We start from the raw sequence: 26,752 nt of genomic DNA on the forward strand, positions 1-26,752 counted from the left end.
TTTCTGGCCCACAACACTTGAACACACTGGCTGTTCCTCAAATATCCTGAGCTTATTTCCACTTTTAAAGGACCGGCTGTAGCAGCTCTTCCCCTGGAATGCCCCTTTTATAATCGTCATAACGCTTGGCTCCTTGTCATTTAGATCTGAGCTTAAAGTTACCTAAGGAGAAGTCTTCACTTCTGAATCAGTATTAGTAACCACCCAGTTAGTGTTGCCTCACCCTATCTTAACTGTGTGTAGAGAATATCACTATTTAATAACTTTCTTCTTTATTTATTTGGTTGTCTAATTGTATCTTGCTGCCTTTCTAGCGACTTTTCTAATCTACGTTCCAATCTATCTGTCTCCACACTCCTGAAATGGAAGCTCCATAAGACCAGAAACCTTATCTGTCTTGTTCACTGGTATCTCTCCTGACACATGCCAGCACTCAATAAATGTTTGTTTTTATGTTGAATGAGTAAACAATAAATGTCCTGGATACCAGTTTCTCCTTTTGTCAGTCAGTATATTTTGCATAGTATTGTTATATTGACCTTCTTTAAACATTGATTTCATTGTGTTTCTCTCTGAGTTGATGATGTACAATGGATCTTAATTGCTTGCTACTGTCTATGTGTGCTTCATACCTCTGTCTTATTCATTAAGTAGTTGGTAATCAGTCCAGTTCCCTTAGTCTGTCTTGCATTATCATCTTATGACATATTAAGTGGACCAAAGAGAAGAGAAAGATTCTAAGGCTATTAGAACCTATATCATAGGGGGCTCCTAGCTGGCTCAGTTGATAGAGCATGTGACTCTTGATCTCAAGGTTGTGAGTTCAGTTGGGTACGGAACCTACTTGAAAAAAAAAAAAGAACCTATATCATATAAATTAACAACTATTTATCTACACTGGTGGCTTGTCTTCTGTGCTCCACATGTATGTATGTGTCTTGCCTTCTTTTGAGAATTGTGAAGGACAAATTCTCATAATTTCTTTGAGAATTTGTTTATCTTAGAGGAACTGTCACAGTTCTAGTACTATGATGATGCTCAATAAATACTCATTGGATTGATTTGAATTTCTATCCTTCGTGCTTGTAGAATGATTTCTTTACAAGATATTTGAGGATGTAGCAGAAAAATCAGTAATAATGCCTGCTTCCTTCTATTGGGCTTCTTCTGCTCTTACTGCTCAGTGCCATGCATTTCCCTGATCTGCCTAATTAATTTCTTTAGAATGGATTCCTAGAAGTGAGGAAAGAGAAAATTCAAGGCCCAGTTTACCTAACTCAGTTTCAGACTGAAAGAAGTATAATCTATAATGTTGGAACTAAAAGCATGAGCATCAGAATCAGACAGACCTGGATTTGAATCCTGATTCCCCTGTGATTAGCTGTGTGACCATGAACATGTTGCTTAGCTTTTCTGAGTCTTGGTATCTTAATCTGTGAGGTTGGAGTAATCATACTACCTACCTCGTAGAACTGTTAGGATTAAATGAAATAACACGTGTATACTTAGGATAGAGTCTGGCAGGGTATAAGAAATTAATAAGTTATTTATTGCTAGAACATATGATATATGGATTTAGCTCTTTAACCACTTCTGTTCTCACACAACCCACTTGTTGAAAGACTCACATCCCATTAATAGAGTATTCCACCTCTAAGTGAAAACTTTAAAATGGGGAGTTGGCATGGGAATGGTTTCCATTTTTAACAGTCTGTCTTCCACAAAAGGACAGCAACTCTCAGCATCAACAAGCGGTAAGGAAACGAGGACATTGCTGGCAAGAGCAAATATAGTTGAGACTTATTAATAAACCCTGGTTACAATTTAGGTTTCCACGGTTTTGAAGGATTGGAAAGTAGGATAGAAGGAGAGAAGAATGAGCATTTTATTAAAACAGAAGTATAGTATTATATTTATCTGCCTGTAACTGAAAACTGTACTTCCAAAGAACTGATAAGAAAAAATCATTGTTTTTATACTTACTTTATTGCCTTTGATGCCCTTTTTCAAATCTGAAATGGTTAATATTGTGTTGTAATGTCTAAACTTCAGTGTAAAATTATGAAGCAGAAAAAACTAGCTGTAGAAGGCTAAAAATAATTATGAAGTTCCTTTTAAATAAGAAGAGCATGTTTAGTGTATTTGATGTAAATGAAGCTAGTGTATTTAGAAGTAAATTTTTTAAAAAACCTTTATGTCAGAGAAGCTATATTTGTTTGCTATACGTAAACATATATGTGTGTATGTATGTATATGTGTATATTTTCATTAATAATGAGCTGAAACAGTACAAACTTTGAGAAAATAGGTTTTGGCAAAAGATTATTCTGGTTTATTTTACTTCCACAAAAGTCTCTTTTTACTTAATGTTCACTGTGTAATTACAGGGTGTAGGAAAAAACAAGATTGTTGACAGATTCCTTCACCTGCTCAACAGACCCCGAGAATACATCCAGCTGCACAGGTAAGAGTATAAGACCCATAACCTCTTGAGATCTAGTTTAATCATTTATTTTCCCCCCGGCACAATTTAAAAATACTTTCTTAAAAGCCCATTTTATAAACCAATTTCATTTTTGTTCCTCCTGTCCTTATCTCTCTTTTCCTTAAAAGGCAATAAAACGTTGGCAAATTTATTTTTTTAGTGACTAATGCTTTATAAACATGAATTAATAGATATTTTGTAGACAGAGAGTGTTGAACACTATATTCTGGGAGCAGATTTCATCAACATAAAGGCTCTTAAATTAGAGTAAAAATATGTAGAGACTAAGCCCATTCACTAACAGGAAGCTAAAATAGCTCACAAGGAGAACCAATAAACTATATGATCTCAGGTATGAGGTAAGAAACCAAAAATGTAGAAGAAGTAAGTTATTAGTCTCCTTGCCTTCCTTATAAATACTTTGTGGATTATTTAGTTTTGTGTGGTCGGAATGCTTGTTCAAGGACAGCTTTTATTTATTTTTAAGATTTTATTATTATTTATTTACTTGACAGAGAAAGACACAGCGAAATAGGGAACACAAGCAGGGGGAATGGGAGAGGGAGAAGCAGGCTTCCCATGGAACAGGGAGTCTGATGTGGGGCTCGATCCCAGTGTCCTGGGATCATGACCTGAGCCGAAGACAGATGCTTAACGACTGAGCCACCCAGGTGCCCTCAGGGACAGCTTTTAATCAGATAGATATTCTTGACATGAATTGTTTTAGCTTTCTCAGTCAGCCTGTTCTAAATCTTTCTAAAATAAAAGTAAGTAGCAGATCCACCAAAATAGAGAGAGAGACAGATAGAGATGGGGACAGGAGAAAGAGAAAGAAATAGAGAAATCAAAGAATATACCAAGTAATAAGCAACTTAAAACTAGATTGAATTATTATTTTAATCCCAGGAGGTAAAAAATACCGTGTAGTGCAAAAAAATGTTTTGCACTTGGGTTGATTTGCAAGAATTGATTTCTCATTTGGGTCCTTTCATTAAATAATGATATGTTCTTAAGAGAAAAATGTAGGAGAAAAGAAGGAAGAACTAATGAGTCATAGGAGAAAGAGAAGAGAAACAGTATAAAGCTGGGAGTTGGTCAAAAGCTCCCTCTTGGGATTTACACCTCTGACTGTTATGGAGTAAGTGGTACCCAATTAGTCCTACCATAGTAAAGAATTATAAAACTGTACAAGACTCACAAACACTGGGAAACTTACAACTACCAGGGATCTGTGAGCTGAACAACTACCAGAGCTCCCAGGTGGTTAGGAGCCTTCCTTAAACACTCCTGATATTCAGAAAATATTCTATAAAGTCTGTGCATTAGAGGTAGAACCAGTCTACCCCTAGAATAAAAGCTACTCTATGCCCATCCTTACTAAGTTAAAACATAAGTCTTGAGAAAACAAGGATGCTTGCTATTTAGTAGTATTTTAGAAGTTTTTCTCGTATAGAGTGACTTTAAAAACTAAGGCGATGGATGTTAGGGGGGAAATGTCTTTAAAAGATCAATCTTATTCAAAAGTACATTAACTTCTTAACCAAACAAACTTAACATGAAATGAAGGAAGACTGCAAAATCCATTCAACAACACATAGCATTTAAAATGTCAAGCATTCAATAGAAAATTACTAGACATACAAAGAAGCAGGAAAGGTGGTCAATAGAAATAAACCCAAAAATGACAGATGGTGGAATTAGCAGACAGGGACTATAAAACAGTTACCATAAATATATTCAGGTATTTAAAGGGAGAAAATAAGCATAATGAGGCAATAATTAGGAATTCTTAATATAGGAATGGCAACCCTAAAAAAACAGTTTCACATATGAGCAATTGGAGTCTCAAAAGAAAGGAGAAAGAATGGGGCAGAACAGTATTTGAAGATATAATGGTGGAAAAATTCCCAAATTTGATTGAAAGCATAAGATCACCAATCCAGGAAACTCAGTGAATCTCAAGCAGGATAAACAGGAAACCACAACAAAGTACATTATACTCAAATTATTGTAAATTGAAAGACAAAATCTTTAAAACTGCCAGAGGAAAAAAAGACACATACAGGGGAAAATGATAAAAATGGCTGCTGATTTTTCATGTGAAATAAATACCACAATTCAGCGAAATGATTGTTTTGAAAGTGCCAAAAGAAGAAAAAAAGTGTAGAATAATGTATTTGGCAAAAAATTCTTTAAAAATAAAGACATTTTCAGAAAAACAAAAGCTGAGAATATTTTTTCACCAGCAGACCTGCATTGTAGAAATAAATTACAGTTCAGCATTTTCCATGAACATGGATACAAAAAAATCCTTAACAAGTATTAACAAATCAAATTCAAAAATCTATAAAAAGGATAATACATCAAGTGGATTTTATCCCAGGAATATAAGGTTGACGTAACATTTGAAATCAAATAATGTAACCCATTTAATTTACAGCATAAAGGAAAAACCATGTGATCATCTCAATCATTGCAAAAAAAGCATTTGGAAAGATTTAATACCCATTCATAATAAACATTGCAGCAAATTAAAAATAGAAAGAAACTTCCTCAACTTGAAAAGAGGCATTTTTTTTTAAAGATTGTATTTATTTATTTGATAGAGAAAGGCAGACACACAGAGCAGAAGCAGGGGGAGGGGAGAGGGAGAAGCAGGCTCCCCACTGAGCAGGGAACCCAATGAGGGGCTCAGTCCCAGGACCCTGAGACCATGACCTGAGCCAAAGGCAGGCACTTAAGCAACTGTGCCACCCAGACGCCCCTTGATAAGAAGTATTTATGAAAAACCTGTAGCTAACTTATATTTAATGGTGAAAAGCTAAATGCTTTCTTTCTATGATGAGGAAAAGGCAAGGATGTTCCCTATTCAGCATTATGCTGGCGGTCCTAGCCAGTGCAATAAGACAAGAAAAAACAAAAACTAAAATGCATGTTTAAATGGAAGAAGTAAAATTGTCTTTATTTAAAGATGACATGATTGTATATATAGAAAATCCTAGGAAATCTATGAAAAAAAAAAGCCATCAGAATAAGTGAATTGAGAAAGGTCACAGGATACAAGGTCAATGTACAGCATCAGTTGTATATTTATATAATAGCAATGGGCAGTGGGAAAATAATTTTTTTTTTTTTTAGTTTTGTATTTAGTTAAAAAGGACACATGACATGAGCACTGGGTGTTAGATTCAACTAACAAGTCATTGAACATTATATCAAAAACTAATGATGTACTATACCTTGGCTAATTGAATTTAAATAAAAAATAATTTTTAAATATTATTTACAATAGCATAAAAATATGAAATAGTTAGGAATAAATTTAACAAAACATGTGCAAATTTTAATTTGCTAATTTTAATAGAGCATAGCAAGGCCAACCCAGCTCCGTAACTTGTATAGGTCACTTACATAGTTTCAGAAAATTTCTAGTCTATTTCCTAAACTTCTCATGATTCTTCTTTGTATGAATGATGCCTTATATAAACCTAAATATTTCAACTCTCCCCTCCCTCCCCCCCCCCTTTTTTTAGGAATTTACTGTGTCAAGGTTATAGGACTAGGTATTTTAGAAGATACAGTACGAAATAAGAAACATAATTTCTATCTTTAAGGAGCTATAATACCGTTCTTGTTTATAATTATTTCAATATTTATGTTCCCCTAACTCTGAAAAACTGACTACTTTTTCCCTTCACCTTTAAGCTTTAAAACCAGTTTTTCTGCCTAATGGACAAAGTTTGAGGAAAATAGTGAAAGAATCAAACTCATTGACTAGTTTGCTAGTTCTCACCCGAATAACTTTTGTTTATAACATTACAGTTCTAGTTTTTGAGCCACAAGGCACATGGAAGGACCCATTTTTGACATTTTAAGTATGATACAGTGAGCATTGCAATTGTTCATTCTTAGGAGAATTTGAGCTATTTTATTTTGGCTGCATTGTGTTTAGTTTCTACCACACAGTGGTGCCCTTAAAAATATGTAATTACTTGAAACTTTTAATTAGTGTGTATTCTGATGTCACTTAAGCATGTAATGTCAATTTAGAGCAAAAACAAATGAATTTAAATTTTAGATTTTAAAATTGTCAAGCAAAAAACCAATTTCTCTTAAAGATGACATCAGAGATTGAAATTAGCTCACAGATTTGTTTTTGTTTTTTTTTTAAAGATTTTATTTATTTATTCACGAGAGACAGAGGAGGAGAGAGAGAGAGAGAGAAGCAGAGGGAGAAGCAGGCTCCCAAGGAGCAGGGAGCCCGATGCGGGACTCGATCCCAGGACCCTGAGATCATGACCTGAGCCGAAGGCAGACGCTTAACCATCTGAGCCACCCAGGCGCCCTAGCTCACAGATTTGTGCCCCAGAAAAAATGAAGCACTTTATGTGAGAGTCCCTTTGTACGATGGGGCAGTTTTTCCATTTGTATATGTGGAACACCAAAATATTTTTAAAGAAAGATGTATTAGGCTGAATTGCATCAATCAATTCTGTTTGTAAATTATGGAAGTTACTTAGCACAATCAGAAAAAAAGGCAAAGAAATAAGACAGGTACTTAGTAATTATTTCTGGGTGTATGTCACTGTCACACTAATTGTAAACAGGCCTTTTGCTTATAATTCATTGATATAGGAAGTTTTGATAAGTCTTATTTTTCTAGGAATCATTCCTTTAATTATTGGTATAAAGTTGTTTATAATATCATATGATATTTTACTGACCTTAGGCTCAGTCATGATATCTTCATTTTTATTCCTGGTATCGGTTATTTGCCTTCTCTCTCTTTTATTCATGATAATTTTTGCTAGGAGGTTATCAACATTATTGGTCTGTTCAAGCAACCAACTTTTGGCTTTTGTATATTTCTTTTCTATTCAATAATTTCTGATTTTGTCTTTATTATACCCTTCCTTTTATTTTCTTTAGGTTTAATGTGCTTTTCTTTTTTAAACTTTTTTATATGAATGCTTCAATAATTGATTTTCAATCTTTAATTTATATATGTGTTTAAGACTGTTTATCTTTGGGTTTTCCTTTGGGTCTCAGTTGTTTCATCTCTAGACAAGGTCATTTCTAGTATCTTTTAGCTCTATATTCTAGTATCTTTAAATAGGCAAGAAGAAGATGGTATTCAAGGTGCTTTAGAAAGTTGAGAAGATTAGAGAGAGATACCATGCCTTACTTTCTGCCTACGGTGTCTTTTATACCAACCTTTTGTCTTAAGGCAACAAATGATCCATAAATAGTAAAGAATTGCGTGCTGCTTATTTATGTTCTGTGGTAATTTTGACATTGCCCACATAAGTATATAGGTGTGTTATCTATGAAAAAACTTTCTAAATTCAAAATGTAATAAGTTTCAAAGCCTAATATTTGTATTATTTTTGTTTATAGCACCCATTGCTACATTATTAATTGATGATGTATTACAAATAAAATATCTACTCATTTTAACATGGACCCAGGCATCTCTATTTGGCAATATTTGATATTTAATATATTATATGAAGTTGGAAGTAAAAACTCTGTTTCTATTTAAAATATATAATATTAAAGGATCTTCATTAATTAAACTTGATTTCAATGTGGGGAGTTTTTTCATTATATACAACTTTAGGGCTGTATTTGCCATAAAATATAAGGTCATAAAATTGTTTTAAGAAAAACATATGTTTTAAAAGACCTAAAAACAGCAGTTCAAAAAAATGTTCCAGACTTCTCTGATCTATGGGTGACCTACTTAATGTCTTTACTTTGTTTATTTTAGATTCCCTTTCGTGGGTTTATGATGTCACCATCTAAATAATCAGTCACATTCAGTTTAGTTTATAGATGTCATTCCAACAAAATTAGTTATGGGCCACTCAACACATTCTCTTGATAAGTAAAACCATCACCAAACATACATGAATAAAACATACAACCAGTATATTTTTTAAGTGTTACTATGTTATATTTTAATGATCAGATCTCATAAAAATGAACAAGCTGGGCAATTTAATTCGTTTTTTAGTTAAAATCAAGATGTCCTTTGTATGATTTAGGTAATTTAAAAGATTAATGGATATAATTACTTTTATGGTATGTATTACAAACAGAAGAGACTACATGCCTCATATTTGTGAAGTACATCTATTTATTTGTTTTTCTACAATGTTATATTACTTTGATGTTAAAGAGGACACTTGATATGTCACCTCTGTAGCTGTATTTCCTCTGTGGATAAAAGTACACTTCTATATTAAGAATTATCGTAGGGCTTTGAAATACTTAACTTTACCAGGTGTTTTTTTTCATTTGCTCCCCTTCATATATAAGATGACAGCACAGATCCAATCATTAGCATGACCCATATGCTCTTGGTTGATTATTTTTCTATTAGTGGTGCCCATTGTGAATATAGAGTTCCCAGGTTCCCTATATAGTCCATACTTTCTCTTTAGTGGGATTTACCTCATGTCTGTTCAGCTTATTCCAGACTAGACCATTCTGTGTCCTACTCACAAGTTTTGAGTTTATATCCATGCCTGTCTTTATTCCTCCATCTAAAATGCACTGTTTCTCTTCTAATCCTTCAAGATTTGGTGCATTTTTGCCTCTACATGGAACCTTTTCTGACTTGTCATCCTAAGTGTAACTTTTCCCTCCTCTGAAACTGCATAGGACTAAATTTGTACCATTGCAAAAGAAAGAATATGGGTTTTAGGGGCACCTGGGTGGCTCAGTCGTTAAGCGTCTGCCTTCAGCTCAGGTCATGATCCCAGCTCCTGGGATCGAGTCCCACATCGGGCTCCCTGCCCCGCGGGAAGCCTGCTTCTCCCTCTGCCACTCCCCCTGCTTGTATTCCCTCTCTCGCTGTGTCTCTCTCTGTCAAATAAATAAATAAAAAATCTTAAAAAAAAAAAAAAGAAAGAAAGAAAGAATATGGGTTTTAGAGATCAAGTCCTGTCTTTGCCATTAACTTTTTGGTGGCTTTGAACTTCTTGAGTCCTAATTTCTTTGCTTATCAAATTGAAATAATAATACCTGAAAGGATGGCTGTGAAAATTAAATGAGAGAATGTGTGGAAAGGACCAATCAGTGTCTGACATATTTTAGGCACTTAAATATTTAGGCAGACTAATAAATATTAGTTTCTTACCACATACCCCACTTTCTAATCTCACTCTGATTTGCATTATATTTAATTTCTACATTTCATTTGCATCCCCTCCACTTTCCCCAGTCATGCTTCCTCATCTAGATAGGGAACTTTTTGAAGGCAAGAGTCTGGTTTATTCATTATGTATTAATTCATTTATCTAACTTGTATTTATTAGATTCCTGTTGTTTGTCAGTGGCTTTTAAGGCATGATGACTTATAGATGATGATATCGGTCTTGACCTAGAGGAGCTTGCTTGCTTATTAGTGGGTGAGGCTACAACATTTACAATACAATGCTGTATCTGAGCTATGAAAGAAGCATGTGCAGGTTCTGTGGGAACGTTGGGGAGAGGTGCCCGACTGTCTGAGTATACGCAGGTAATATGGTGAAGGTGTCTGGAGAAGGTGGCACTCAAACGGAGTGTTCAGGGATCGGCAGGAGTTTTCGAAGTATAGAACAGAGAACCGGGCATTATGGTTATTGGAAACATATGATCTAAAAACCAGGAAGTGAGAGGCAGCTTGGTATAACGTGGGCTGTATGTGCATAGAGGGAAGGGTTGTTGCCAAGAGGAAGATACGGGCACAGCATAATTCGACATACAAGACTTTCCTCAGGCTGAAGAACACTGAGTGTGACAGTCTAAATTTAGAAATTCACAAAGTCCCAGAGGGAAAATAGATGTATTGACAGAAAATAGAAAAACTAAAAGCTTCTCTAAGTCTCATAGAAAAAGTTAGTATTGAGCCATCAAGACATCCTTAGCACTGATAAGAGCATTAGAGGACTGGAGACACACCACACGCAGCTGCTATACAAAACCTCTGAGATACTCCTGTCTCCTCTTACCCACGATGAATTTGAAAAAACTATTTTAAAACCAATTTTATCAGCCATTGGACAGTAGTTTTCCCACTAAGAATGCCTTCTACTGCCTCTCTTTCACTAAAGGAATTATGCCAGTCCCTCCAACCTTTCCACATAGATCTTCAGGTTTGTAATAATAATTTTTTTTTACTCCTTTCTGGATGGTCTTCAAATCCAGTTAAATTTCCTTATGATTTTTGTTTCTTTAACAAACATGTACACAGCAGCTACTCTGGACTTTTCTAAACTGTTTTCAAATTGTAACTCATTACTGCTCACTACAACTCTCTCAGATCAGTACTGTTCCCCTCTCTGTTTTGCAGGTGAGGACACTGACACACAGAAAAGTTAAATAACTTGGCTGAGGTTACAGAGCGGGCTTCTTACAACCTGGCGTCAGCCCTGTGCTCTAGCCACTGTACCATGTTGCTTCTTGACTTTGTTGTGTTGACTGAATTGTATTTTCATGATGATAGAACTTTAGTCAATTCGTGGGGCACCTGGGTGGCACAGTCAGTTAAGGGTCCGACTCTTGGTTTCAGCTCAGGTCATGATCTCAGAGTTGTGAGATCGAGCCCTTAAAGGCTCTGTACTTGGTGCAGAGTCTGCTTGAGCCTCTCTCTCCCTCTCCCTCTGCCCCTGCACTTTCTCTCTTTCAAATAAATCTTTAAGAAAAAAAAAAAAGAACTGTAGTCAATTCCTCACTAAAGTACCAACCATCTGGTAAGACTGTCAGTCAAACAAGTCTTACTTTCTAGACTTCAGTCCATGTATAATAGCTTAATTTTTTAAATTCTAGCATCGTATTTCTAATCCTTGCTCATCTTGACCCCAAGGTCTTTTCATATTTTTCCATTTTTTCAATAGTAACATCTTATAAAATTTGGGGTTCTGTTTTCTTGACCACTTTTCCTGATTATTAAACTTACTTTGCCTCCCCTGAGGTATGTCATCAACTGTCACCCAGGGAATTCATAAGAACATAAACCAAATGAATTCCTGTGGCCTTTTTCTGTGATGTCCCTTCCAGACTGACGCCGCTTCAGCTCTCTTGGTGCTCCAGCCACAGGTTGAGGGTTATAGAGGTTGCTGAGTCAGAGCTTACACAGACCCCTGAATCTAGAAGTACCAGCCACCAGCATGCTGTGGGCTGTTTTGGAAGAGAAGACTGGAAACAAGGAAGATGTCACAAGCTAAACAAGCTTGAGAACCACCGATGCCCTGGGCATTTTGTCTTAGTTTTGCTATATCCCTTGCCATTAGAGAACAGCCACATTTCTTTCAAGTGTTACGTACTTTTTTTAGATTGTGAAAAACTTTAAAAATCCAAAAAATGTAAATAGAACTATATAACACATACCCAAATTTATCACTGAGATTTAACAACTGTTAATATTTTTTTCAAATTTGATTCTACTCTTCCTTTTACAGAAATAAAATGCTGTAATTATAGCTCAAGTCCCCTTCAACCACCACCGCAGTCTCATCTCTCCTTCTTCAAGTCAGTCACTAATGTCAATTTAATTTATAACCTAATCCTTTGTGGGGTTTTTTTTTTAACTTGTAAAACATATTTTTGTTAAGAGAATTATTTTCTCTCACTGACTTCCATTATAAATTAGGTTACTCTGATGCGGGCAGGATTAAAAATGGTTTCAGTCCTTAGTTGTTACAAAAATAAAAATAAACTCAAGTTTACAATGGTTTCCATATCAGATTATCTGAACAGGCTTAACATCATATCCTAACCACTTATATCTGCTCTTCTCTCTCTCTCAGCCTCTCTAGTGAGCATGGGTGGTTGGGTGCTCATAGCGCCCTTAGGTGAGCAGAGAGAGTGAAGAAGTATCTTGGGCCAGTGCCCTCTACTTCTCAACAATCTTTGTATTTATTAAAATCTAAAATGCTTCATAAAGTACTGCTCCTTATAAGTGAGGCAGGTATTGCTGTTAAGCCAGACTCTTCAGAAGATGGCAGCAGGGACAACAGACAAGGGTGGCATGAGGTGCTTAGATTAAGTAAGTATATTTGCATCTTAATAGGATTTGCTCAGTTCACAACTCCATTAAGTACTTTCTGTTAACCACGATGTATCTGTAGTAGTTTGTAACAGGAAGAATTCAGGACAGTGCTAGAAAATCTAAGAATTGTTTCTACCTTCTTACATCATTCATTCATTCAGACAGTCAACAAATATCTAGGATGGGGATTCTAGAAACAAAGCCCGAGACGGAAATGTTTGTATAAGTAATTTTAGAGGGAGTGCTTTGAGGCAAAACTTGCAGGGAAGCGAAGGAGTTAGGATGCAGCAGTGGAAAGAGATGGTTTTAGTTGAAGTCTGGACTCAGCCTCCTCACAGAGAGCTCTGGAGCATGAATGACACTACCCAGTTATCCGATTGGGAAGCAAGAGGGCCAGCCTTTTTTGCCCCCATATCAGTAACTCATTGGTTATGGGCTGCCCCCTAGGAGAGGATCAGGGGGAACCTGTGACCTCCCAGGCATTTCTGGGCAGAGTAGCTCCCCACCGGTGGAGCACAGTTCTTTGGAGAAGGGTACAGCTATGAACTTTTGGAAATCACTGCTGCAGTAGCTGGGGGCTAGGTGCATTTGGTGGTGGTAAAGGAGATCTGTGTAGGGCACCAACAGCATATACTACGGGACCCTTTACTGAAGGACAGTGCGATCTCTAGCATTGTTCTAGACCTTGAAAAATACAGCAGTGAACAAGACAGACAAGGTCATTAATGTCATGAAGCTTTGTTTCTGGTGGTGATGAGGAAATATGCAATAAATAAATAATACAATAGACAGGGAAGTATCAATGCTATAATGGAATTTATGTGACAGTGTTTTAAAGGCTAATGTGATAAGGAGAAAACGGGTAAGTTTGGCAGTAATGACCCTCTTCGTAGTGGGATTTGCAGCAAGACATCCTAGCATTTCAGTAGCTTTGTGCTTTCTGGAGACTTGGTGGATGAATTGACCCAATGCAAGATGCATCCATAAAAATTACCACAGGTGACAGTGACTGGAGAGAGGGCGGTGAGAACTTAGGCTAGTGATAAGTTGGAATAAGACTCCAGCCAACAGCCTAAGGTACCAGGCCTAGCTAGGGTCTGACCCGGGGGAATAGGATTAGAGGGAGTTAGGGTACTGTGGGGGAATATTGGTGTGATAATCAGAAAATGGAGGACACAGAGGCGGAAGTATATGTGACTTGTTATAAATCCCCAAATATGAGATTTATAACCTCTTTGAGCAAGACCAGTGAGTCATGTATGTCATTCCCTGATTAGAATAGGAAATCAGGAACAGAGTAGGGTGAGCCTGCAGCCAAGTGAAACTGAATAAAGCAAGGGATAGGACTACGAGTTTTGCATACCCTACCAACAAAGGTGTCTTTTATATTATATACACACACACACATGTTCTGAATGTAAGGGTTTTTTAACCAGGTCTCAGTGGCAGTTGTATATAATTGAATATCATTTTCCACCAGGGACTCCAGTTCTGCTTGTGTATTAGTTGAACAGTGTTACTAATACTTCTTACTGGTTTCTGGTCATCACTGGTTAGATGGCGGTAATGCTACAGTCAACCCTATTAATATGTTTTAAGATATGGTTTTCAGGAATGCCCTGTGTCAAAAATAAAAATCATAAACCATTTATTATAAAACTGAGCTAAAAGGAAATGGAAGCCTCACATTTTTAAAAAAAACATTTATTTGAGAGAGAGCATGAGTGGGAGGGGCAGACGGAGAGAGACAAGATCTCAAGCCGACTCCACGCTGACCATGGAGCCCAGGGTGGGGCTCAGTCTCATGACCATGAGATTAAAACCTGAGCCAAGACCGAGAGTCAGATGCTCAACCAACTGCACCACCCAAGTGCCCTGGAAGTCTCACATTTTTAAAAGAAAGCATGTCGGGTAACCTTTGAGCCCAAATTGTATCAGAGAGTTATTATAAGGATTAAATGACATATCACATGTAACTAGGACAGCGCCTCGTATGTGGTAGGGAGCCAGTTAAAATTAAATCCCCTCTTTATATATAAGTCTGTATTATTTTCTATCCATATATAGGTGAGCGCCATATCTTCTGCCTCTTCTTTTCTTGGCTTTAGATCTGCATTTTTCTTTTAAAAATATCCACATAGGTATCTCTGGGGCATTTCAAATCCAAAATAGCCATCTCTTCATACCAACTTTTCTTTTGTCAATATCCTGCAGCCCCCTTTCTACCCGGTTCATGGCAGGTATCAGTAAAGCAGTGTTAAATACGTGATTGGTAAAAGGAAGATGCTTCCTCTCTGCACTTATGGAATCCTGTATCCAGTCACCTGGCCTGTGAACCATGTACCTTTTATCTTTCCCTGTCCTTCATCTTGACAGCTGATCACTATGAAATCATGTCTTCATTTTTTAAGGTCTCCTAAACATCCTCTTCTTTTCCTTTCCCATGGTCACTGGCAGTGCCTGGACTATTGCGTTAGTTTCTTTTCCAGAGTTGTAACCAAGTTCTTTCAATGCCACCCTTGTAATAGATGTAGTATCTCCCTCCCTCCTCCTCTGGGCCATAATTCCATTCCTTATCTTCTCTTGCCTAGGTTATTGCAGTAGTACCCTGGCTAAGAACTCAGCCTCCAGTCTATCTTTTTCATGCTTCATTGTTGTTCCAACCAGTAAATTTGATCACTTACTGCCTTGCTCAGAACCCTCTGATGACTCCCACTGCCAACAGCATCCAATCCGTACTCCTTAGTTTGAGCCCCATCTGCTTCACGGGTCTTAACTTCCACCCTTTCTCTCCCACATACTTATGCTTAAGCCATATGAACTGCTTATGATTCCCAAGTATCACATGTGTATTCATGACTCCGTAACTTGCCACATACCACTCTTACAGCCTGGAATGCCCTTTCTCATCAACTCTGCCTGGAAAAGTCTTACTTAGCTAGTTTTTAACTAAGCGGCCCTCGCAGAGTGGACAGTGGTTTAAAAGATTCTTGAAAAATAACTGAGGTTTGAAAATAGTATTAATAATATAAATATAAATAAAACTGGCAGAAAATTATGTAAGTAAAACCATCAGATGGTGCATCTGATTTGATTGAAAAGAGAAAAGTCTCTGGAGTAAGATTACAGAGGACACCGCACATGAATAGTATTCTCTTCATAATGATTCAGAACAAAGCATTGCTACAAAGTTGAAAGTAGACTTGCACAAAGTGCTACAGGATGTCACCAGTTTGATAATCATATACGTCACCACTTGATAATCAAGACGTTTAAAATAAAGCCAGAATTATTTCAGTATTTTGTAACAAGATAGGAACTAACCATGAAAATCTCTACACTACAGTTGCACTTGTAATCTTATTGTGAAGAATTTAAAAGATCTGTCAAACCTACACATTTGTCTTTTACAAAGTCAGGAGGTCACAATTCATTGATGTGTGTTCAATGACTGTCAGAGAGATGCCCCATAACAAATATTTTAAAAAATTAAAAAAGCATTTAATTTGATCCTTCAAGGCAAAAGTCCTACTTTAGCAGTAAAGTAGAAAACAACTACTTAAAAAAATAATCTTTGGGGCATCTGGGTGGCTCAGTCAGTTAAGTGCCTGACTTGATTTCAGCTCAGGTCATGTTCCAGGGTCATGAGATGGAGCCCCACTTCGGGCTGTGGGCTTGCTTGGGATTCTCTCTCTGTCTCTCCTTCCCCTGCTTTCTCTCTCTTTAAAAGCCAAACCAAACCAAACCAAAAAAAAAAAAAAAAACAAAAAAAAACTTCTCTGCAGAGACCATTTTTAAATTGGGTGCTTATAACTGTTTGGATGGTTAGACTTTTTTGTTGCTGAAAGTAATAATATTTCACCCTGTGATATTGTGATAGAATAAGAAATATATGTTTGATCTTCATTCCCATTCCTGGCACAGGAGCTTCTAAAACCCTTGTCCTGAGGGGCGCCTGGGTGGCTCAGTCATTGAGTGTCTGCCTTTGGCTCCAGTCGTGATCCCAGGGTCCTGGGATGGAGCCCACGTAGGGCTCCCTGCTCCGCGGGAAGCCTGCTTCTCCCTCTCCCACTCCCCCTGCTTGTGTTCCCTCTCTTGCTGTGTCTCTCTCTGTCAAATAAATAAAATCTTTAAAAAACAAAAACAAAAAACCCTTGTCCTGAGTAATAAGGGTATCTTTTTGTTAAAACATTGATCTTCCTCTCCAGTTTTAAGACCCTTGTAATCTCAGGAGTGAGATGTGTCTTTTGTATGCAAATAAGGTAGCTCTAGGGTTCCTGAATAGCTCCTGGGGGCTGGTTGCCCGATGAACCAACCCTGTTGATTAGAGGGTTGGAACTTTCAGGTACAAGAAGGTGATTGCCTATTGCTGAAAATCTCTTTGAGTTTCAGAGAAGCCTAATGCATCCATTGTGGGATAAACTGTAGACTCAACTCGTTGGAGTTAACAATACCTCCCTACCTCTACTCCTGACACTTAGCCAGTCTAAGGAAAGGAGAGCCATCTTTTTAATCATCATAGGGCGGGAGCCACTTTGGCATGTGTGGAAGGCCTGGGGGCACTAGCATTAGCAATGTTAGTGAACACAGTGACCCTGCTGGGAGGGTGGTGTGCCTAGAGAGGGCATGGAACCTCTATGCACATTCCCCTTTTCCCCCGTAACTTACCTTATGTATCTCTTCCATCTGGCTATTCCTAAATTGTATCCTTTATAATAAATCAGGAATAGTAAGTACAGTGCCTTCCTGGGTTCTGTGAGCTGTTCTAGCAAATTATGGAACCCAAGGAGGGGGTCCTGGCAACCCCTGACTTATAGCTGTTCTATCAGAAGTATAGAAGGCCTGGGACTTGCAATTGGTGTCTGAGGTGGGGGCAGTCTCATAAAACTGAGCCCTTGACCAGTGGGATCTGTGCCAGCTCCATCCCATAGTTAGTGGCTGAATTGAATTACCTTGTAGACACCCAGTTGGTGTCTGCAGAGAATTAGAGAATTGTTGGGTGTGGAAAACCCACACATGTGGTGTCAGAAGTGCTGAAATGTAGAAATAGATCATATGTTCCTGAGGTGTCTCACCTACACACTAAAATAATTTGAAATACAATTTCCTAACATGTTTAAAAATCTTATAAATGAAGAGTTGCAGTGAGTTTTGAACCCATTTGTTCAAAATATAAAATGTGGCATTGATTAGTTTGCAGAGCCATTGATAGATGTCAGGAGAGATGGAAATTCCCAAGCCTGATTGTAACAAAATCCTTTGTATGTCTGATAAATGAGAATGAAAGATACATGTTGTGCTATAGGAGTACAGTCAGTGTTGCCCTTCTGTCTGGATCTCCATGTCTTCATGAGTACTTTTTCAGCTATAATAGCCATTAACAGCTCTCAAAATAAACTGAATTTAGGACTAGACCTTTACATCACACAAATACTAAAGTATATCAATCACATTGTTCTCCTGAAAATATCCTTCTTTAATTTTTAATGAGAACAAAAGCTTTTGTATTCTTAACAAATAAAACCTTAAAAGCATTTTTTAGATATTGTTTTTCATCTTAGCTCAGTTTTTGTTACTGTTTTTGTATATTTTAGAGTGTATCTTCTCAGAAAAAACTTTTATTGATAGTATATTTAGAGCCACTGACCTAGAACAGTCTCTGCTATTGTGCATGTCATTCATTATCACAATTAAATGTTCCCACCTCTGTCTCCCCTGCTGATCAGTGAGGTCTCCCTAAGGGCAAGGATGTGTCTTTGAACTGCCTCCTTCCAGCATGATGTCTAGAACGTGGTGGATGTTTGATAAATATTTGTTAAACGAATAAATGCAATGTCTCCTCCTTCCCATCCATCTTTGAGACATCCAGTTAGAGTCCTCTCTCTGAAATGAACAGGTGATTGGTCCTTCATTTCCATGAAATGAAAATCAGACTCTTGAGCATGACATTTAAGAAAACTGAACACTGGCTCACCTCACCTGGCCAGCTCTACTTCCCTCCATGCAGCTATGTTCTAGACATGCTCAGTGTTCCCCCAAATTTCTCTTGTATCTCCGAACTTCTACATGTTTGTCTGTTCCTCTGCTTGGAAGCATTTTCTACCCATACCTGCCAGTTAAAATAATATTTAGTCATCAAGACTCTATTCTCTTTAGTCAGAATTAATTGCCTTCTCCTCTGTGTTCCCCCTGAACTTTGTCTTAATTTCTATTATTGCCCTTCTCACCCTCTGACATAAATTATATGCTTTATATCTCTCTATCATGTGTGCTTCTTGAGAACAGAATCTCTGATCTTCTGTAATGTATCATAGCTAATAATCTGCTTTCCATGTTGGAAGTGTGCCATACTTAATAGCATTCATTCATTCTTTGAGCAAACATTTATTGCATGCCTAGAAGGTCTAAGGCACGGTGATAGGCACTAGATATACAGATGATCCCCCCTTGTGTGTAGATGGTGTGCCTTGTCCTCACAGTCAAGGACAGTTATATGAGCAACTAAAAAGTTCTTAAGTGTAAAGTACTTTCTATCAAACAATTAGTTCAACCAGGAGGAGAGAAGTGAGAAACAAGTAATGCTTCAAAGCAGAGGCAGCATTTGAGCTGAGCCTTTAAGGGATGGCCTGAATAGTTTGCCAGGCAAAGTGAGGAGAAGGGAAGAAAAACTTTTCAGAAAAAATATACACAATTTGCACAGTGCTTAAGAAACTACCAAGTATTCATTACAGCCTTAGAGGGTGTGACTGAAATCGTTGAGTGGAATGCATCCATTTCAACAAACGTTATGGAACCTCTGTTGTATGCCGGTCACTTCTCTAGCTTGAGTGATTACATCAGGAATGAAAGAGTTAAAAACCCCAGGCTTTATGTTTATATTCTAGTTGCTGGTGCGAGAGAGACAGAGAGTGAGAACAAGATAATTAAAATGCGTGATACATCAGGTGGTAAGGGCCATGGGGAAAAATAAAGCAGAGGAGGGAGCTGGACTAGGGCTTACAGTTGTTAATAGGCTGACCAGGGAAGGCCTCACTGAGAAGCTGACATTTGAGTAGCACTGATGGACAGTAGCCTGTTTCTCATCTTTTGCCTCTTACAAACATGCCTTTTAGTTTTGTAAGTTTCATCTATGATCAGTACTTTTTTCCTCTTTTGGTGTGGTTTTAGAGATCTCCTGACTAACCTTAAATAAACAGCAATAACCTCTAAACTCAAATGAGAGAACAGGACAAATGAACCACAGCCTCCTATTCATCCTGTAAGACTAGAAGAGATTGTCCAGCAGGTGAAAGAACTTTTCAAATCCCAACGTGACATAAGTTGGTGGAATGCCCACCAGCACGAGTCAAAGTGCTCTGACGGCCTTTGCAGCATCATTCTGGAGGCCCTCCACAGTGATTAGCCTGACAGAGTTCATAAAGCTGTGGAAACATGATGGCCATTTATAACTGCTCATTTATTTAAATTTGGACTCAAGAAATAAGATAGATACCAGAAGAGCAGAAGTGGCCAGAGGCTGAACTGGCTCTGCAGTGTCAGCTGTCTTTAGCTCAGCGTAGATTCCTGCAGGTATTGGCTCAGCTCCTCGATGCTGTTTCTCTAATGGTGACCATTTTTGTATTGAAACAACTGAGTATGTTATGGAATAGCATTCAAAATCCCCATCAAATTTTAAGATAAAACATAAGATGACAAAGAAATGTGCTTAGAGCTCTGCTCCTATCCTCTGACCTCTAAGTCATTGGACGTATTTGTTTCTTCTCAGCCATTAAAATGACACTAGAGGGGATCCTGGGTGGTGCAGTCGGTTGAGCATCCGACTTGGTTTTGGCTCAGGTCATGATCTCAGGTTGTGAGATAGAGGCCCACTTTGGGCTCCACGCTCAGCGTAGAGTCTGCTTGAGATTCTCCCTCTCACCTTTCTGGTTGTGTTCTCTCTCTCAAATAATAAATAAGTAAATCTTTAAAAAAATAATAATAAAATGGAGGTGCCTGTGTGGCCTAGTTGGTTAAGCATCTGCCTTTGGCTCAGGTCATGATCCCAGGGTCCTGGGATCAAGCCCTGCATCAGGCTCCCTGCTCATCGGGGAGTCTGCTTCTCCCTCTGCCCCTCTTCCCATTTGTACGTGTGTGCCCTCTCTCTGTCTTTCAAATAAATAAATAAAATCTTTAAAAAAATAAAATAAGTGCTCTATGTTGGCTAACTGAACATAATAATAAAAAATAAGTAAATAAAATAAAATAAAATGACACTGGAAAATGTCTGAGACTGAAATGAACTCTTTAACTTTTGCTTCTAAAAGCAATATAGCTTATAACACCCAATGCTCATCTCCACACACTACATCAAAAACTAATGAGATATTATATGTTGGCTAATTGAACATAAAAAAAATAAAAGCAAGTAACTTATAAGTAAATAAATACGATATATCTGGTTTTTCTTATGATGCAGTAGTGTCTTTCCTTAAGAAAAATCTATCATAAAAAATAAAGTAGGTATATTACAGAAAACTTAAACATGGGTTCTCCAAATAACAGTGCTTATTTACATACTATTTTCTACTTGACCTGAGTATTTGAAGTGTGATAAATTTAACACTGAGCGTTGTGAGTTTTTTCAATTTGATGAACAGTCAGAAATGAGGATAAAATAATTCAAGATTATAGTATACTAGATAATATGATATATACAAAATGCAACTTACATGGTGAGTTTTAGGCAACAAGTATTACACAGAAAATGTATTTCAGGTTATTAACCAGAAGACATGTGCCAAGCCAGCGTCATGGAGGGCTGGTGGACTTGGCTTCTGAAGAATTTCAATAGCAGCAGGCTATTTCTCATTTGTCTTAGAGATCAAAAATAGGCATTTCAATTTTATTCTGAATTGCCTCTGGTAAAATATCTTTTGATATTTAATCTCTTGCAAGGTCTAGTTCATACTATACCAGAGACGGTACATTATTAGTATGGTGAGTTAAGTTCGCTTAAATATATTACGAGTTTAAGTTCATCAGGGGAAGGAATTTCTCCCTGTTTTGTTCACAAATACCTGTCCAACATCTAAAATGATGCCCATTAGTAAATGTTCAATACATACTTATTGAGTGAAAGATTAGGTAATATCCTGATATGGAAAGGTATTCACTTACTAATTTTGGACTCTATCACATTTTTATGTTATTACCCAATTACTGAGGCTTTTAAGAAATATAAATTACTGGTTACTATATTTTCTGATACAGATTTATCGAGTGGACACTGTGTTCCCAAGCCTTACAATCTGCTTTCATCTGTGTGTGTATCTTTGCCCACTCACTCAGTTTTGCATCTGAATCTGCATTTTGTTCTTCTATTCCTTTTAAAAAACTGATTAGAAAATGCATTGTTTAATGTCAGGGGAAAAGGGAAATAAGAGACCTGCATAGCTGTTTTTCTTTTTTGGCTGGAAAAGGGGAAATGAAGTTCCCACAAAGAAATTACATCATGTTGAGTTCCTAAAATTTACCAAGCCAGAAAGCCAGTTTTCAGAGTAAAGATAAAAGATCCAATCTTTAAGTATATCATTTTAGTAGATTTATTTTTAAAGGCTGGACAGCTCAAAACTTTCAGATTTTGTTAAAAGATTTGATTATCAGCATGGCTTTGCATATCGGAGGAATTTCTTTTTAAAGAAGTGTTAATATAGTGCTAGGAGATGTGAGGAGGGAAGTAGATTTTGAAAATGAAGCATATTTTGAAATGTTTAGCTTCCATTGGATGACTGCTTTGCTGTTGCTGTTTTCTACCTGCTGTTCCCAGTGAGAACCTACCCCTGAAGGGCGAAGTGTTGCATCACAGTAGACTTCCTTCCATAAATATTATCCCCCTAATGTCTTCCTTTCTTTTATGGTTTGTTAGGATTTTTTGCATCTGGACACATTAGTGATGAGTGATTGACTGCTAAATAAACTGTTTGTCCTCCCAAACAGCTATTTTAAGAGCTGGAGTCTTTTCAGTCCCTTTGGCAGAAATAATATTTTGCTTATCTTATTAAAAGGACTTTTCCTTCAAAGCACATATAATAATACTATTTCTCTCTCCACTTTGAGCTTCCTTGCTTTTTACTCTACTGTGTTCCTCATATAGTCTATTTTAATTCCCTCTGTAGAAATGAGTAATCCTGGGCTTTGAGAGATTAAGTGATTGAGCAATGTTGGAGGACTCAGATTTAGGCCAGTGATAGGTTTTTTGGTGTGGTTTTTTTTTTTAAGATTTTTTTTTTTATTTATGTATTTGAGAGGAGAGAGAGAGAAAGAGAAAGAGAGGGAGCAGAAACAGGGGGAGCGGCAGACAGAGGGAGAGAGAGAAGCAGGCTCCCCTCGGAGCAGGGAGCCCAAAGCAGGGCTCCAATCCCAGGACCCTGGGATCATGACCTGAGCCGAAGGCAGACGCTTAGCTGACAGAGCCACCCAGGGGCCCCCCAGTGCTGGTTTTTAACAAACACTGCAGCAATCACAGTTACCTGTGTCTTCCTTTTTTTTTATTGTGTCGCAGGACTGCTATATTAGTGGCTGTTTCTGTTTGAGGGCCTTGGGGAGTTTCTCTCTCAACATGGCGAAATATATTTGCTTTTATAGACAAGGTTAGGAAAATGGTGTTCAGTGCTATTCAAGAGAGCCCAGAATGTTTGTAAACATTGTTTAAATCTTAAATTTGTTGCCATTAGCTTTGTCTAAGTACCACTCTCTGTTTTATTGGTGAAAATTACTCTAGTGTCCCTTACTTTATTTTATTGATTTTTTTAAAAAATATTTTATTTATTTGACAGAAAGACGGAGAGAGAGGGAACACAAGCAGGGGGAGTGGGAGAGGGAGAACAGGCTTCCCACTGAGCAGAGAGCCCAACATGGGGCTTGATTTCAGGACTCTGGGATCATGACCTGAGCCGAAGGCAGCCGCTTAACCCACTGAGCCACGCAGACACCCCTTTATTGATTATTTAACATAAGCCTGTGGAGGGGCGCCTGGGTGGCTCAGTCGTTAAGCATCTGCCTTCGGCTCAGGTCATGATCCCAGGGTCCTGGGATCGAGCCCCGTCTCTGCTCTGCGGGAAGCCTGCTTCTCCCTCTCCCACTCCCCCTGCTTGTGTTCCTTCTCTCGCTGTCTCTCTCTCTCTCTCTCTGTCAGATAAATAAATAAAATCTTAAAAAAAGAAAATAAAATAAGCCTGTGGAAATGATATTCTTGATGATGCCATGAACTCTTTTTCACTTGAAAATATCTTTCAGCATCATTTACTTTTCAATCAGTGATGTTATTCTTATCTCTTATTGGCAAAAATTACTTTTTTTTCTATTTTCATGATCATCCCTCTTTTAAAAATATTTGGCAAATATTTGTTAAGTGCCTCCTATGTGCCATATTCTCTCTTTCCTTTCTCATGTTTGGCTTATATTAACAAGTAGTCTATTCCTATAGCCAATATTATATAATGAACTATGAAGTTAGAGATTATTTTTGTTAGCTATTTGAAACTCTTAGGTATCTTCTTTCTTCCTTCACTCTTACGTTTAACTACTATTGTTTTCCTAAAAGAAAGCTAACCATAACCAATTTAAACATAACGTACTAAAATATCATTTTCAAAATAAACATCACTATTTTGAGATCATTTGCTCCTCAGTAAATTAGCAGATACTAGGTTAATATACCTTTACAAGCAACATTTCAAGAACAGATTGGGCTTGCTTTCCAGAGGACAATTTTCTTTTTCCTTATTTTGACAAAAACCTGGTCTGTATACAGCCTAATTACTTTTATTGCATCTGGAATGATTTTAAATTACTATCAAAACATTAATAAATCTAATTTAAAAAAAACTTTAAAAAAAAGAGTTAAAAGACGAATAGAGTTTAGCACCGTATTTCTTTGAGTAACCCCTTTATCTACACAGGTGTTAATTGATAGACAGCTTTAGTCTGCAAGATAGTGAGAGGTGAGAACATTTATGTCAGCAATTAGCTGAACATTCTAATTAATTCAAACATTATGGATAACAGTTATATACTGGAAAGCCATCTTTTTATTAAACTTAGGCTAAGGAAATGTGATTTGGGTGTGTTTTAAATTTCCTTCTCCCCAGTATTGTTGAAATTATTGACTCTATTTAAACTTTTATGAGCTTATATTTCAAAGCTGTTCTTGAGAGGAACAAATCATAATAGAATTAAAATTGTAGCAAATAATTCTCTTAGGGTTATTGTCTATTTGTGTAGAGAACTAGTATCTTTTGATCCAAGATGCTCCTAAATACAGAGCAATGATTTTAATCAATTTTTCTGAAAAGGAGTCATTATATTGGCTTTAAGAGTAAAGGGGCACCTGGGTGGCTCAGTCGTTAGGCGCCTGCCTTCTGCTCAGGTCATGATCCCAGAGTCCTGGGATCGAGCCCCGCATCAGGCTCCCTGCTCTGTGGGAAACCTGCTTCTCCCTCTCACACTCCCCCTGCTTGTGTTCCCTCTCTCACTGTGTCTCTCTCTGTCAAATAAATAAATAAAATCTTAAAAAAAAAGTAAGTTCATATGCTACTTGTGACAATAATGATTACCTCATCACTTAACTAAGTTGAAGTTTATAATATTGTAAGTTACCTTGAAAAACAAGCTTTTCTCCTGTTGTATTAAGTACTATGCTGGAGATAGTAGGTTGTTTTCCCCTTTTACATAATCAGTGAAACTTACTCTCATATAAGCCAAACAATTTTCCTAATTGCATATTATTTTACATATTTTAACCTTTGCTTTTCCTTTGATGTATAGGATGGAGGATCAATAAAAAGAACAGAACAAAACCACTTTTTTCCTATAAATTCCTCTTTCTCACAGACTATTCCACTGAAAGGCATGCTTTCCATTTGTATTCATTCTCATTTTGTAGTCCCTTTTGGAAATCATCTGATTTGTGCATATTCCATCAAACTATGGTTTTTATTTCTAGCACAAAAGTCTTTTGATAAATCTAATTTGGCATGTTGTATCCTATCTGAATTCAAGTGTTATAGAACAATTATATTTGCCTTTTTAAAATTCGAATTCAACTTGAATTTCCTTCCCACTGACAATGATATAAGAGTTCCTTTTTCCATTTTGGTGCTGGAAGGTGTCATGTTGTTGCCCATTAAATATGTGACAAATGAGGTGAGAAATTCACTATATTGCTATAAAAATCTGTGTGAACACATCTTTTTCTCTTCCTCACCCACCCCCCGCTTCTGTATTGCTAGAATATTAACAGCGAATTTAAGTGAAATTGGTTAAACTGTGTTCTTATTTGTTTAAAACTCTAAAAATTAACTTTTTGGTAAAAGATAGCATAAAGTGTGTCCTATAGGACACTTACAAGACCCAGGAATATGGAAAATGGGTATATGACTAGATATCATTACATTGTAAAAGAAACATTCTATTCCTACTAAAAGGTGACAAGTACCAATAAAGTGTCACAATATGTTTTCACTTTTCTTAACATCTTCAAGGCTTTATTTCAAACACATGTTAATTTGAATTTTAGCCAATATGAAAGCATAATATGAATTCTTTGTGAAGTATAGTGCTTGGGCTATAGGAAGCAATAGATCACAGGACAGACATCAGACCCATAAGGGCCAGAATTGTGAGAGTGGGAGCTTGGAATAGAGGTCAAGAAGAGCAATAGGCCAGACCTCCAGGGAATTCACTGAAGAAGCCAGTTGCCATTTAGTCAAATTAAAGGGAGAAACCTTTCAAGCAAGGTGCAAAGAAGTTGGGTAGTCTAGAAATTTTAAATGTCGATAATTGTATTGCAATGTACTTGCTCAAGCCCTGGTAAATGAGGACTCTGATGGAGGAGTTACTCATAACAATAAGTCTAAATTCAACTCAATTGGAGCCCATGATGGACATAAACCATATCTTCGGTAGTCCCTTGACTAGTCAACCCCAAGTGTACTTCTCGACATGACTGTACTTTCTAATATACACTTATAAATTAATAAAAAAAGATTCCTTACATCTAGGAGAGTCAGCTTTAATCTAACACAACATTTACTAAAGCAGGTTCTATATTCCAGATTCTCTGTTACCAAAGACGGGGGGAGTTGGTCCATGATCTAATAAATTTGGAAATCCACATACTGTGTGTTATGCTATAAGCTACAGTGTTGATTTTTAACTTTTAGCATTTTTGTCATTTTGTTCATGCATTCATT

The 26,752-nt window shown here is 37.1% G+C and overlaps 1 protein-coding gene across 3 annotated transcripts in view; it reads left to right on the plus strand.

The window, feature by feature from the left end:
- Window positions 1–26,752, plus strand: part of VWA8 (von Willebrand factor A domain containing 8) — a 338,064-nt gene that overhangs the window by 168,255 nt on the left and 143,057 nt on the right. For all 3 annotated transcript variants that reach the window (XR_003609736.2, XM_028105773.2, XM_028105791.2), the window contains exon 21: window positions 2,388–2,464. Coding sequence is in view for 2 of the 3 variants with exons in the window: in XM_028105773.2 (XP_027961574.2) it covers window positions 2,388–2,464 (77 nt within the window). In the remaining variant the exon portion in view is untranslated. The remainder of the gene's footprint in view (window positions 1–2,387; window positions 2,465–26,752) is intronic.

Source organism: Eumetopias jubatus, unplaced genomic scaffold (assembly GCF_037043125.1).
Source record: "Eumetopias jubatus isolate StellerSeaLion01/CBP00866 unplaced genomic scaffold, mEumJub1_p1.0 scaffold_3, whole genome shotgun sequence".
Classification (NCBI taxonomy): domain Eukaryota; kingdom Metazoa; phylum Chordata; class Mammalia; order Carnivora; family Otariidae; genus Eumetopias; species Eumetopias jubatus.